The sequence below is a fragment of the Myripristis murdjan genome, chromosome 9 (genome assembly GCF_902150065.1).
Source record: "Myripristis murdjan chromosome 9, fMyrMur1.1, whole genome shotgun sequence".
In the NCBI taxonomy this organism is placed as follows: domain Eukaryota; kingdom Metazoa; phylum Chordata; class Actinopteri; order Holocentriformes; family Holocentridae; genus Myripristis; species Myripristis murdjan.
The window spans coordinates 16,827,135-16,841,612 of record NC_043988.1 but is presented as its reverse complement, the minus strand read 5'-3'; the positions used below and the strand labels follow the sequence as shown (position 1 = coordinate 16,841,612).

Here is a 14,478-nt window from a genome sequence, read left to right as displayed (position 1 = left end):
ACAGGGCAAAACTCAAAAAACAAACGTGTGAAAGTATCTGAATTTGCCCGTAACCATGTTGTGTGCAGCGATACATTTTGCTACATCAAGCCTGACTGGATGTCTTTTCTGTCATCATCTCATGGCTGCTGGCTGCTTGCTGATGGGAGTGTGTGTCAGCAGTGCCCTGGCACCGGGCTCTGCAGTAAACCTATAGGCTCACAAACCACATGACTTATTCATGTCTCTGTGAGGCTGCAGGAAACTGGAGAATCCAGCTCGCAGCGTGCCGCTCAGACCCCCGCTGCCACCTGCAAGAAATATGCAAAAGAAAGACAGTATGGACAAGTGTGTGTGTGTGTGTGCACTGCATTATGATGATGAAGGCTACATATTACTAATTTGCCATATGAAAGTCATTGAGCTCACTGTAAATTTCCCATCAGCTTTAATGCATTAATCAAGCTTCTCATCTGATCATATTTGTACTTCCCAACCTCTGTCATTCTCTTTAACAGAAAAAATATGTATTTCTGTTTTTTTCCAGTGCAGTTCTAGTTCTTACAAATATTTCCTAGCTGATATCTCAAAACAAGTCAGTTGTTCTAATCAAGAAAACAGCACTTGATTCAAGATTTCATTTATTATCATTTTCTGTGAGAGCAAGTGAAATTGCCTCACCACACTCCAGACTATAATTTGTTTCATGAAAAATGAAAGATCTTATAGGCTGAGTATTGGGTTGAATGATTAAATCAAATTGTATGGACACTTGCGGTTGGTGTTCTTTCTTACATGTAGAAATATCCATACTCGTGTGTTACCAGTGTGTGTTTTATGTGTCTTTGTGTGTGTGGATGCTTTGTCTAAAGCCTCCTCGTGTCTCCAGAGGGCCTCAGTAGTGTTGTGTTGAGGCCTCTGTAAGCCAGAGCAGGATGGAAACACACTCTCATATAAACATACACAATAATACAGCACGGCCTGCCCGCTGCATGGAGCTTGTCTCTGCTCTCTGTCACAGAAGGTAAACAGACAGACATATCTCACTACATAATATCAACAATTTCTTCTGAATCCTCTGCAGAGACGTCTGGATCACAGGACACAATGTGCAAAGGGCACAAACAGACATTATGTTTTGTTGTTTGTTTGCTGTAATCGGCTGTAAGTCATTCCTTACTTATGAGTTAATGTACAGTCATAAGTTGAGCTTGTAACATAAAGTGTGTCCCAGGTCCTTGAAACAATCAAGGCAGCTCTGGAAAAATGATGAGTGTATTTATATTAGCTGCCTGAAGCAATGAGGATTGGTATTTATTAGATGTTGATCGCCCCCTAGTGGGTAAATAGTAGTAGTGGATTTACTGGCCTCATTTCCCAATAAGGTCCGGCTGTGGCCTGTAGCACCATAAACTTTGGCTTGCAGGTTAAAGTTGTGGTTAAGATTAAAAATTTTTTACTGGAAACTGATGTTGTGCCCCCGGCCTACACGCCGCAGCTGGGCCCCTCTCTCATTTCTAGCTAAACTGTTTAATAATTTACTCTGTAATCTGAAAATGTGTGCTGTTGTTGCTGCATTTTAAGAAAACTTGCTTCTTCACATGGCTTCCATTCAGGCAGCAGTTTTTTTCATAAAACACAAAGTGGGATTTTTGACCCTGTGATAGTTTAAGGCAGCACTGACTGCACAGTGTTTTTTCTTTGACCATGAATATTGAATATTGTAAGCTACAGTGAGAACACCATCACATCATCAAGTCTTGGTACAAATTAGATTTCTCTACCTGTGGTGCTAAAGGATAGTCTGTCCTGTTTAGTGCTGATAAAAACAACATGCTGGAAAGTACCATTGAGTAGGGCCTTTAATACGCTGCTGCCTGAAATAGACTGAATAGACTTTAAACACAACTGAGCTTGTCTTTTAAGTAGACATTACACACAGGCCCATAGCCTTTCCCTTGGACACTTTACACATCAACATCATGGACTGATATGTGAAATTAATATGTACACTGATTGCTCTGTAATTTCTACTGGGAGGCAGTACATTAGAGATGCATCATTTAAGTGCGCTAACATCAAATTCATGACATATAAATGGTGTGAGGAATATTACATGTTAAGATACATGTCTGATCTTAACTACAAATATAAATATGATCACAATCACACCATCCTTTAAACAGTGTACAGTTGATTTTTGAACTCCCTTTAATTTTAGGTTGTCCTTTCTGCAAGAGGAGAGGAGGGGGCGAAAAGGTGAGGGAGAGGAAGGGAAGGCAAATGAACAACTTTTACAATCTATGCTGTGACAAAGCAAAGACACACAGCACAACAGATAACTGAATGTTATGGCATTTTATGACCTTATATAGCTCTTGACCATTCTTTTGCTGATAAGACATGCATTATTATTTCCACATCCTTCTTGGTCTGGCACTGACGTTAAGCTCTTTTATTCTGGCTCATTAACACCCACATCTATGGTCAGTCTGTGTTAATGTTAAAGTGTAGTGTGTGTGTGTGTGTGTGTGTGTGTGTGTTAGCATCACTTACTGCCATCCCCTAGAATTAAATTGTTCAAGTACACAAACACAAACACACACACACACAGTTACAAATAATCACATGTATATATTGCACTCATCCATACATTTACACCTAAAATATATACATGGAAATTGCATCGATAAAAACTGCTTTTTCACACACACACAGATTAGTGGTGACCCTGAACAAAGTGGATGGAGATTACATCATTACGCAATGGATACCTTCCCTTTGACACCCAAAGAATTGCTCACTGGCTTAAAAAAAAAAAAGTCCTGTTCATGGCCTTAACATTAATGGCTTTTGTAATGAGTGCTCAGAATATAAAGATATAAAATATAAAATTGCCTTGTGTGCTGTTTACATGCTGTAGTTTGAATGCAAGACTGTTGGAAACATTAAGATAAACCGAACAGATCTGAAGAGAGAAATTGATCAGTTGTTTATTGAACATACAGCAACAGCTTAACAAAAATGCCATGACAAAGAGTTACACTGGTGTCAGCTACAAAGGCAACACAGTTAATAGGCTCAGATCAGGCGTTTTTTAACAAGTCATCTGTAACTAACCTACACAAAACTGGCTGCACTGGACAAGCTTCAGTAGGCAGACATCTCTCTATGTACAGACCGAGCGTTTTCTTTTTTCTTTTTTTTTTTTTCTAAGCTTATGGTCCAGGGTGTTAAACTTCACTATGGTGTCGTAAAAATCACTTTCTACAAAATATTGAACTCTTTTATTACATGTGGAGCAGCATCTAAATTAAACAAATGAAAACAATGGTGCATAACTATGACATTTTAACTCAAGCTCTAAGTTTTCACATTTTGACAGCAGTTTGAATCTTTCGATGACACGACATGGTCCTGTCTGTTCACTCAGCATCCGGTGTGGCCATGGAGGGGCATGTGGGACGTCCAGAAGCTGGCAGAAGGTTTTCCCAGTATTCCCGACGAGCCCTAGGAGAAATTAAGTTTGATAGTTTAGTAAGAAAACCTCTCCTCAGAGCATGACCGTGCACTTGTACTTATTTCCCTTATTTTACCTCCATAACAGTGTCAATTATCACGATGCCAGAAGACATTATACTGTTTTCCTTAACCATCTATGCAGATTTAGCAGACTGATTTGACAACGTCAGATTTATATTTATACCTACATGCAATTCTGCATCTACATCTCACCTGGCTCTGACCCAGGGCTTAGTGTGCATCTCCAGAGCGGCGCCCCAGGGTCCATGCTTCTCTGAGGCGGGAGGGAGGAATCCTCGCTCTGCTGACAGCTCCTCTGATATAGCTCTGATATGGTAGGGTTCAAATCCACAGCAGCCACCTATGTAGCGAATTCCAGCTTTGTAAGCCTCTCTGGCATACTTATGCATGTCCCAACGGGTCATCGCTCTGGTCTCCAACGCTGTTGTGAAAATAGTTTATTTAATATTGCATTGTTATGCTTACAGCACAAGCAGTCAGTGAAATTAAAATGTTCTGTTCTCTTTTATTCTTAACACCTAGGTGTTAAGGTGACTATGAGCATGTTAGATATCATGACCTGAAGAAGTGTAAGGGGAAAACTTTAGTTTATTTATTGCTCGTTTGTTTTTTTTAGTGCATTCTTTTTTCATTTTGTTTAAGAATAAATGGACAAAGGCATGTGAGAGCCATTGTGACTTTTTTCAAGTTATTTTAGTCTTCTTATTAATATTCTGACCACTAAAAGGCATCTATGTTCTCACCCTTACCCATATACTCAGGCCTTTGCTGTATTTTTAAGTGAATTTGAACCATGTACTTCATTCTCTACAAAAGAAATACATTTACAAATGCTGACCGAAGGGGAACTCGGGTAGGTTGATGTATCCAGAGTGGTTACACTCAGGAGTGTGGAAGCCCAGGGGCTGGACCATGAGGTGAGCTTTGAGGCCAGCCCTCTCCAGTCCCTCCTTCATCAGCTTCACTGTACGGATGTCGGTCAGAGGGTCCAAGTGGCAGTTTACTCCAACTATGTCGGCTCCTATACATGAAGGCACGCACAAAAATGTTATTAGCAGATACAACTACTACTTGAATGATTAAAATAACATCCTAAAATCCAAACGCACCAGCCTTGACCAGCCTGACAGCACACTCTCCAGGAGGGACCCTGTGCTTGTCGCCCTCAGGGGAGATGCACAGTGTAGCACCCACTGGTTTCCCGCTGGTCTTCAGCACCTCGACCGCCCACACTGCTTCTTCTACATGTTCAAAGAACTGCAGGAGAAATGTGCATTCAATTATTAAACCTGTACTTGGGACAGAATGCAGTGGATAAGTTTTTCTCAACCTTTTTGGTGTCAAGGACCCCCAAATTGATAAACATCAGATAAGATGTAGTCTCAGGGATCCTAATCTGATCAGATTGTTATTTCACAACTGTTTGTACTGCAGATTAGCAGATTAACAGTGAAAAGTTGTGAAACCTATTAACAGAATAGCCATTCTTATACATTGTGCCACTGGGCTAACCTCTAGTCAGTGAAGTAACAGTGAAATTAAAATATTCAACCATTTTTCTAGGGACTCCTTGGACCCCTTCCAGGACCCCTGGGGGTCCCTGGAGCCCAGGTTGAGAACTGCTGCGGTAGAGTATTTAAAAAAAGTACAAAAAATTTCTCCTCTTGCTGTTCATACCTCAACTATGAAGAAATCAATGTCCTTCTTGAGGAAGTCATCCATCTGTTTCTTAAAGATGGCCTTGATTTCACTCTCGTTGTTATCGTTCCTGTAGCTCGGGGTCTGGGACACACCCCCAGCCACCAGCGCACCCCCCTCATTGGCCACCTGCCTGGCCAGGTCACACGCTGCCTCGTTGATTTGGCTTCCCTGGGAGCAGATTGGGAGGAGGGTGTCACACCGATGTGGAGATAAGTTTCATGATGTTTCATGATGACAAAACATCTCTAGTCCTTTTGACAAAAAGCATACTGACGGTGATGGTGGTGACATTGCCACTTATCTTCAGCTTGTCCTCACTGCTGTAGAAAGTGAACGTCTGCATCACATCGGCTCCGGCCCTCAGGAACTCCCTGTGCAGCTGCAGCACTGACAGAGAGAGAGGAAGAGGTGTGGCTCACAGTCACATTGTTTAAGGATTATTAAAGAGCTTTTAAGAGTTGACGCAATGATGTTGACAATAAGTGAGACAGAAATGGTACAATGAGCAGCTATTATCTTCACTGAAATAATTCCCTTATCAGACAGATCACAACATCGCTGAACTACCTTTCAATTACCTAACACATTAAATTATACCAGCGGTTTATTATACCCATGCTACAGCTGCCCTACCTCTACTATAATGTTATGGTATTGTATCTGCAGAGAGTTATACCTGCTTCAGGGTGCTCTACAGCAGCCTCAGGTGTCCAGTGTCCTGCCTTCACATAACCACGGCGCTCCAGTTGCAACACATAACCTCCATCACCTACAACCACCTCCCCAGCATTCAGCCTCTCCAAGATACCCTACACACACACACACACACACACACAAACACACACACACAAAAGCATACATATCAATGCACACACCATGATGATACCTGCATGCACAAACAGTTACATAACAGTTGTCATACCCCTCCAGGCTGCAGGAGCTCAGGTAATCAACAGGTATCTCGAGTATGAGGCAGCTCTCAGAGCATTATCACTCAACATAAGGCTTGCCAAATTCAGCTAAAAGGGTTTTAATTACTCAGTTTTCCTCTGTATTTTATAGACTTAAATATTTGCAGTGTAAGATTGAACAAGAAAAATCCACAGTAAAACATAATTTAAAGTGATTAGTCATAGTATCTTGGACAGTTTTGTCAAGCAGGACAGCTGCACATGAGAGACAAGACCACATGCATACACAAAACCACCAAAAGAGAGCAGCATACATGAGTGTCATTCTATATCTTTGACATACCTTCTTCTTGCTATCCATCGTGGACAATTGTCTCTGCTGGTTTGCAAAAACAGGGGAGGAATTCCCACTACAGCCAATCCTCAGAGGAAGGGTGTTTTCAACTGAGTCTGATCCAATGGTGTTTGTCTCACGCCCACTGGCTGATTATGTAACTTGGCTCAGCTGGCTGACATCCATTCGAAGTTGCATGGAGATCAGTGGTGTTTGGAGGTCAGCGCTGGCTGGAAGTACTGGTACAGTGCATTTTAGTTCTTCATGCAGTATCATAAAAGTTGTGCACTTTGTCCACTAGTGAATGCTATAATGTTTTTATTGATCTTTTGCACACTGGCCAGTTTGGGATTTACAGGTGCACAGCAAATCTGCATGGGCAGGACTGAAAAGGTTTATGAAGGTGGACACTAATTTATTATCAACTGAAGAACAATGGCAAGGAGGACCATCCTAAATCAACTTAAATTATCAAATGTAATTACGATTAATAATTATGAATGTGCATATCAATATCAAACTTGCACTCCAAATAGCCTAAGTTAACATAAGTCACCATAAACATCAATTAGATGTTTTTTCTCAAAAATACCAGGAAGATGCTGAGGGAAATACTGCTTTAGTTGTAGATATATTTATATACACACCATGATACTAAGTATAGCTTGATATCTGCACCACTGGGTTGGCTGACAGTTGATCGGCTGCATGTCAGTACTAATCCCTCAGTGCAATTTCTCACCCCCTACTGAGTGGACTGAACACATTTCTCTTAATCCAGCATCACTGCACTCAATGTTCAAAATATTATCAGGGCAGTTTCCTGATATTGACCTGAATTCCCTTTTGCACAATCCACATCCCGCTCATTTCAAAGCTCACAAATCCTGTTCTAGCTTGTCTGCTCCTCTGATATCTCCTTTGTTACTGGTGTAGATTTAAGAGTGGAAACAATAACAGATCAATGATTTTCATCTGGATTCACCTCTTTAGTGCACCTAAGTGTCCCGCATATGTAGAACATATTGTGCACTCTTGTTTGTTCACACTGTTTCACACTATTCACTTTTTGAGGAAGTTTTAGTTGAGATTGAGATCTAGCTTTACAAAAAAAAAAAAAAAAAAAAAAAAAAAAAATTCTAATTTGTAAGTTTTGTAAATACATGTGTCCTCATGAGAAATCATCATGGGGAATCAATTTCTGCCAAAGACTCTGCACTTGACCCATACACACACTTTTGCAGTGTGTGTATGGGTCCACATACACATTAATTTAACTCTTTTTGCAGAGTTGTTACTTGAACACTAATTTAGTGTAATTATTAACTCATTATGGAGTTAAAATTTAACACTTCATAACACCAACCACTGTTAGTTTTTCTCAACACATTCATGTCACTCAACATTCATGTCAAACTGACACTCACAGGATTGTTTAGTAACTATACAAGTGTTTCACTCATTTTAACAGTGTCAGGTGTAAAAATAGATCTTCTGAATTACTAAAAAATATTTATAAAATAAGGCTCGCTAAAAATAATGAGGTCATGTATAACTGAAACACATTTATTTAAAACATGCACCACATACCAACATTTAAAAACATTTTTTGTGACAGTAGGAAACAATGTGCTCTGTCACTGTCATCAAACTGCTTGTCAAAGGTTTCAAACAGGCGAGCTGGTCGATACGAAGCAGAGAGTTTTCATTATTTTGCTCCTCTGTACAGTACGAATGAACATGTTCATCACAGTCCATGTCAACAGTACCACCTGCGATGACAGCGTACTGTTCATGTGTTATGATATTACAGATTCTATATATATATGTATATATATATATATATACACACACACACACTTCTTAAAATTATTCCTATTATTTAATGAGTTAATTACTACATTGAATAAAACATAGCCTAAGTCATCAACATCATGGGGAATGCATCAAACTTCTCTTAAAAATAAAATAAAATAAAATCATTTTATTTAACTAAAATGGGCCACACACACACACACACACACACACACACACACACTATTACACAGAAATTAAACAGAAATTGAGGCCACAAAACAGGTTCATAGGTCTTGAGAAGTTCCCGTGAAGTCGTTTTAAGATTGCCAGAAAGTGTACGGTGATGTGAATGAACCAAAGGACTGAGAGGTGAAGATGAAGGCTTCTGTGATGACAATGAAGATGAAGATGATGATGATGATAGTCTCATCTGCAAAGAATGTGACGAGACCTGACTAGATGAGAAGTTAAGACCTCACTACAGGAAGTGGTAATGCTTTTTGATGTTTTTTTTGTTTTGTTTTTTTTGTCAAAGATGTTCCAATTTTTAACAGAATAACAAGCATGCATGCAGACACACACACACACACAAACACAAACACAAACACACACACACACACAAAACAGACACAAATACACCAATGCACAGAAAACACAAATCCATACATGATCAGTTAAGTTCATTTTTAAATGCATTTTCAATGAAACATGAGTTCAACTTTTTATTGCATGACATGTATTTAGGATGTTGTTGGAGAACCAAAGACAGCAGTGACAGTCAATTGACTGTTCAAATGAAAATGATTTCAGCTGGAAACAATCTTCATATTGGCCCATTTTACCTGAACACTGTGCTGGAGCTCCAGAGGAAATTAACCTGCTGATGCTCTAACTCTCATAATTCCTAAACAATTGTATTTTTCACATTGTTAACACATAAATATTAAAAAGACCCATGCTCATTTATAAAAACATCATTAGATCTCACGCAGAGCTTATTTGATGGTCTTACAAATCATTTACCAAAAAGTGGCCTATTTTAGCTGAGGCCACCCTAAACGTATGAAAATAAAGTTTAATATGAAGTGCTGAAGCATTTATGTTACATAACTTTACATCATCTTTTTAGGCATCAATAAATATCAGAAACTTTGATTTTCAAAATGTTCCTGTAATATTCTTACAGCGGATAATTAATCAATATAGTGAGACTTTATCACAAAATGCTTTAATGTTTTATTTTTTATCTGTGATACTACTATTACATGTTATAGTGACTTCTAGTTTTGCTGTGATACTTGAATTGTATTCTCCTGTTTATTGATGTATTGATTATTAATCGGATTCCCGCAGTTCTTTGTGATAATGAGCATTACTGTAAACTGAGCTTGTATTTTTGCGCTGCGGTGATTTTTGATTTCAGATCCATAAAAAGCTGCGACCGCTCAGCACCACGACGTTGTTCAGTCAGATAAAATAAAATAAAATGAAATAAAATGGAACAAAATAAAATAAAAATAGAACAAAATAAACATGTAAACGAATAAATAAATAAATAATATTCGAGTCATTGCTTCAGTATTTTTTTTTTTTTTTTTTTTTTTTTTTTTGTAAGTGACTTCTCTTTGACCCTCCTGACACCAGCCGAGTGACTCCGGCCTGGAAGCGACAGCGGGATCATCATAATGGTCTTTATGACGGAACAAAAACCAAGAGGCTGAAAATCCATGACAAACACAAACTGCATCAGAGCGAGTCGGTGAGAGGTGAGCTTCACTCCAAATCTCATATTTCCTAAGGCTAATATTAATAGGCCTACTTTTAATCACACTCATGCAGTGGGCATGAATAAATAAGTGATAAGCGGTTTTGACTCCTTGTTTTAGATTTACAGACATGAAGAAAAAAGAGCGAAAGAGAAGAAACAAGGTAAGACGAGACACTGAGCAAATATTTCATCCTGACTTTTAGCGGCTGCTGCTTTGGATTTCCTTCTGATTTTTTTTTTCTCGCTGAGTATTTTCGCGTTTTTGTTTCTTTCAAAAGCAGTAAATTGTCATTTTTTTTCCTCAGAGGAAAGAAATTCCTCAGAAGAAAGAAGCAGCATCTCTGCTGGCTTCATCCACCCAGCCATCTGAGGTGAGTAACGCCATTTCAGTTTGACAGAGTCTCATATTTTGCAGTTTAGAGCAAATTATTTGTGTTTGTTCTGGAGCAGCCAGGACATTAAAGGTGCAGTTCGCAGTTTTGAGACAGAAATGCTATAATACATGTTAGTCTTTGAACTGTTGTGTTTGTTGCCTCTGTGAAGATGAAGTCAGGGGGTTGAGCTTCTGTTGGCTGCAAACTTGTAGGCATGTGAAGCCCTTTGACACTGGAAACAGTGGTAAAATCAACTTGAACTTGAACCATGTCATTTTATTGTAAGTTAAAAGAATAAAATCATAATGAGGCTCTCTAAATCAAACAGAAGCTAGAAGATGCTGCTTAGTAAATGTCTGCAAACCAAACTGCATTGACAACAATAATAATAACAATAATAGATTTTATTTTCAGAGAATTCAGAGACACACTACAAGTTACAATGATCATGAAAAGCAACTGAGTAAAAACATTTCTAACACACAACATGAAGTGCACAGTAAAAGCAGCTCTGATGAAGGATTTGAACTCTGACAGGTCGTTGCCGTCTCAGATGGGCTCGGGGAGAAGGTTCCAGAGGGAGGGGAAGGCTGTGGCACCCCACATCTGCTGCTTGGTCCTGATTGGTGGAAGAAGAACCAGACTACCATGGACCAAGACACTGCTGACCATGACCCTGTGAACCAGGAAACGATGGACTGGGCTACCATCGTGGAGCAGGAACTCCCAGACTGGACTGAAGTTGACCTGGCTATCCCTGACTGGGCTAAAATGCCCCACGATGAGATCAACTGGGCAACCAGACACCAGGCCGTCTCTGACAGGGCTGTTATTGACCAGTCTGATGCCAACACCACAACACATGAGGAGACCTGCCAACAAATGGAGCAGAAGATTCCTCCTCAGATCTCTGCTGACGTTGAAAAGGTTCCACAATCTGTCATTGATCATTTGTTCTCTGTACTGCATCTGATTTCAAATGTAGTGTGAAGTACAATACTGAAGCAAAAATGGACTGAAGGAAAACTAAAATTACTGACTTTTTAAAAAACTCAAAAAAGTACAAGTAGCCTACACCAAAAGGCTATTCAGTTACAGTAATGTAAGTAAATGTATTTAGTTACTGGTAACACTACAACATAAGCAATCGCTTAAGCTTATTAAAATGTGCCTGGGAAATGTGGACACTGAAACAGGACACCACAGACCAGGACCCTGTGAACCAGGATACAATGGACTGGGCTACCATCATGGAGCAGGATGTCCCGGACTGGACTGAAGTTGACCTGGCTATCCCTGACTGGGCTAAAATGCCCCACGATGAGATCAACTGGGCAACCAGACACCAGGCCGTCTCTGACAGGGCTGTTATTGACCAGTCTGATGCCAACACCATAACACATGAGGAGACCTGCCAACAAATGGAGCAGAAGATTCCTCCTCAGATCTCTGCTGACGTTGAAAAGGTTCCACAATCTGTCATTGATCATTTGTTCTCTGTAATGGATCTGATTTAAAATGGAGCGAAGTACAATACTGAAGCGAAAATGTACTGAAGGAAAACTAAAATTACTGACTTTTTAAAAAACTCAAAAAAGTACAAGTACACCAAAAAGCTATTCAGTTACAGTAATGTAAGTAAATTTATTTAGTTACTGGTAATACTACAACATAAGCAATTGCTTAAGCTTATTAAAATGTGCCTGGGAAATGTGGACACTGAAACAGGACACCACAGACCAGGACCCTGTGAACCAGGATACAATGGACTGGGCTACCATCATGGAGCAGGATGTCCCGGACTGGACTGAAGTTGACCTGGCTATCCCTGACTGGGCTAAAATGCTCCACGATGAGATCAACTGGGCAAGCAGACACCAGGCCATCTCTGACGGGGCTATTATTGACCAGTCTGATGCCAACACCAAAACACATGAGGAGACCCTCAAACAAATGGAGCAGAAGATTCCTCCTCAGATCTTTGCTGACGTTGAAAAGGTTCCACAATCTGTCATTGATCATTTGTTCTCTGTAATGGATCTGATTTAAAATGGAGTGAAGTACAATACTGAAGCAAAAATGTACTTAAACAAAAACTGAGATTGCTTAATTTAAAAAATACTCACAAAAGTACACAGAAAAGCTACTCAATTACAGTAACGTGAATAAATGTGATTTGTTTCTTCCACCGCAAAAGATGGCTTGGCTCTGGGAGGCCCTGAAAACAGTGACTGTTGAGAAGCAGCAACAGGACCTGGAGATGAAGAGCCTGAGAGCTCACAACGAGGCTCTCCAACTGGAGTCTGTCAACATCAAGAGGGAAAATGCCAGGCTGAGCACCATGGCAGACAGTACCTCCAAGTACCTTAAAGGCCTCCTGGAAGCTCAGACAGCAGAGAGCTCCATAAAGGAACACATCTGGAATGAGGAGAGGAAAGCCCTGAAGGACACAGCAGCAAAGATGGAGAGGGATTTGAAAGAGGCCCGAGAGAAACTGGAAGACAATACAAAAGTGTGGACTGAAGAAAGAGAGGCTCTGACTGTGAAGCTGTCCTCTGTGGAGAGAGAGAAGAAACAGCTTGAGGAGGAGATGGAAACCCTAGCCGAGAAACTGTCCCTCCTCACAGTGAAACACACTGAAGTTCAAGAGAAATGCCAGGAGATGGGAGACATGGTTTCCTCCCTCCAAGAACACCTGAGCAACAACCAGAGGAAACAGTGGGAGGAGGAATCAAAAGCCTCCGAGAGCCACCTGCTGTCCCAGATCTCTCTCCTGGAGGACAGCTGCCAGAAGAAGAGCTCTCTGCTGGACATGGAGAGGACGCTCAGACAGTCAATGGTTGCCTCCTTCACCAGCACTGTAGCGGCCCTCACAGAGGACAATGAAGGTCTCCTGAGCCAACTCAGCCAGGCCCAAAGTGCTCAGAAAGAGAGCACGAGGAGGTGGAAGGAGTGCCAGATAGAGCTGACTGTAAAGGAGGACAGCTGGAGGAAGAGCGTCAGGAGCATGGAAGAGGACAGCAGCACAAAGGAGATCATGTGGCTGCTGAGGGAACAGGAGTGGGAGAAGGAGAGGAGCTCACTGGAAGAGGAGCTCAAAGTCCAGGCCGACATGAACGCCGAGCTTCAGGTACAGTCGTCTCACTGATTATTTTGGAAGGAGAAGGACTGACGATCAAGTCTCATTGTGTTCTTTTGGTTCTGAGTGAAAAGAGCCACTGTGTTGTTGTGGTTCAGAGAACTTTGTAAATTTGACTGAGACATGTGGCCTTCATTTATAGCAGAAACTGCATTTGCTGCAAATGAATGCATATATATTGTGTATATGGATTAATATTTCTGTTGTGGAAATATCTTTTTTGAGTACAGCAAGTCTTTAAGTCTTTTGAAATGTAATACAACAAATTGACTTTGTGGTTTCAGGAGCTGAAGAGCAAAAAGAAGAAGAAGAAGAGTGTGTGGAGCCGGCTGTTCGGTGGAGGAGACCGCTGCTCGTCTGGCTGAAGCCGGACAGCAGCATCACACATACACAGTGTGACTGGACACAGCTTGTATATAGTTTGTCAATAGTTTAATAGTTTGTACATAGTTCCAATAAGAAATGAATGGATGAATCAACCAACCAATCAATCAATCAATCAATCAATCAATCAATCAATCAATAAAAAATCAACTCAACTTGTGCACTGATGCAGTTTATAACATCAAAAAATAATGAAATGTAACTAATGTGTTCAGGGTTATCTGGAGAAATTGTATATGATGTAATTCATGTTTCTGTTTGGCTCTTCCTTTCCTTCACACTCCCAGTTTGTGGGCTCGTTCATGAGTGTGCAGTTTGTCATTTGTATTTAACAGTGTCCTGAAAATACTTTATTCCATTTGAGGTGTAAATTCAGGTTTTTATGTTTTATGAAGCATTTCAGGGATAATTCAGGAAATATAAGTTTTATCAAATTAAGGTGAAACCAACAAGTAATTTAGTACTGTTGACTTACTGTTTCAGGACCCTTTAAAATTACATAAATGGAACCTTTTAGGAGCATATCACAGCATTTAGGAGCATATCAC

At 40.3% G+C, this 14,478-nt stretch overlaps 1 protein-coding gene across 1 annotated transcript; it reads right to left on the bottom strand.

Moving 5' to 3' along the window:
* Positions 1–2,951: 2,951 nt before the first annotated feature.
* On the bottom strand, positions 2,952–6,607 carry LOC115365933 (betaine--homocysteine S-methyltransferase 1-like). Its single transcript, XM_030061161.1, has 8 exons — positions 6,478–6,607; positions 5,900–6,032; positions 5,498–5,610; positions 5,200–5,391; positions 4,632–4,779; positions 4,361–4,543; positions 3,715–3,943; positions 2,952–3,489 (listed from the first exon to the last, which is right to left on the bottom strand). Exons 1-8 carry the CDS (start codon positions 6,493–6,495, stop codon positions 3,405–3,407), a joined length of 1,101 nt encoding a protein of 366 aa, XP_029917021.1. The 5' UTR covers positions 6,496–6,607; the 3' UTR covers positions 2,952–3,404.
* Between the last annotated feature and the right edge of the window lie 7,871 nt (positions 6,608–14,478).

Bases quoted from the DNA above. Each gene is read 5' to 3' on its own strand.
- LOC115365933 (XM_030061161.1), bottom strand. The intron at 5,392-5,497 runs GTCAGTATGCTT...ATCTGCTCCCAG, and splicing joins GCAATGTCACCACCATCACC to GGAAGCCAAATCAACGAGGC. The intron at 4,780-5,199 runs GTATGAACAGCA...TTTCTCCTGCAG, and splicing joins TTGATTTCTTCATAGTTGAG to TTCTTTGAACATGTAGAAGA.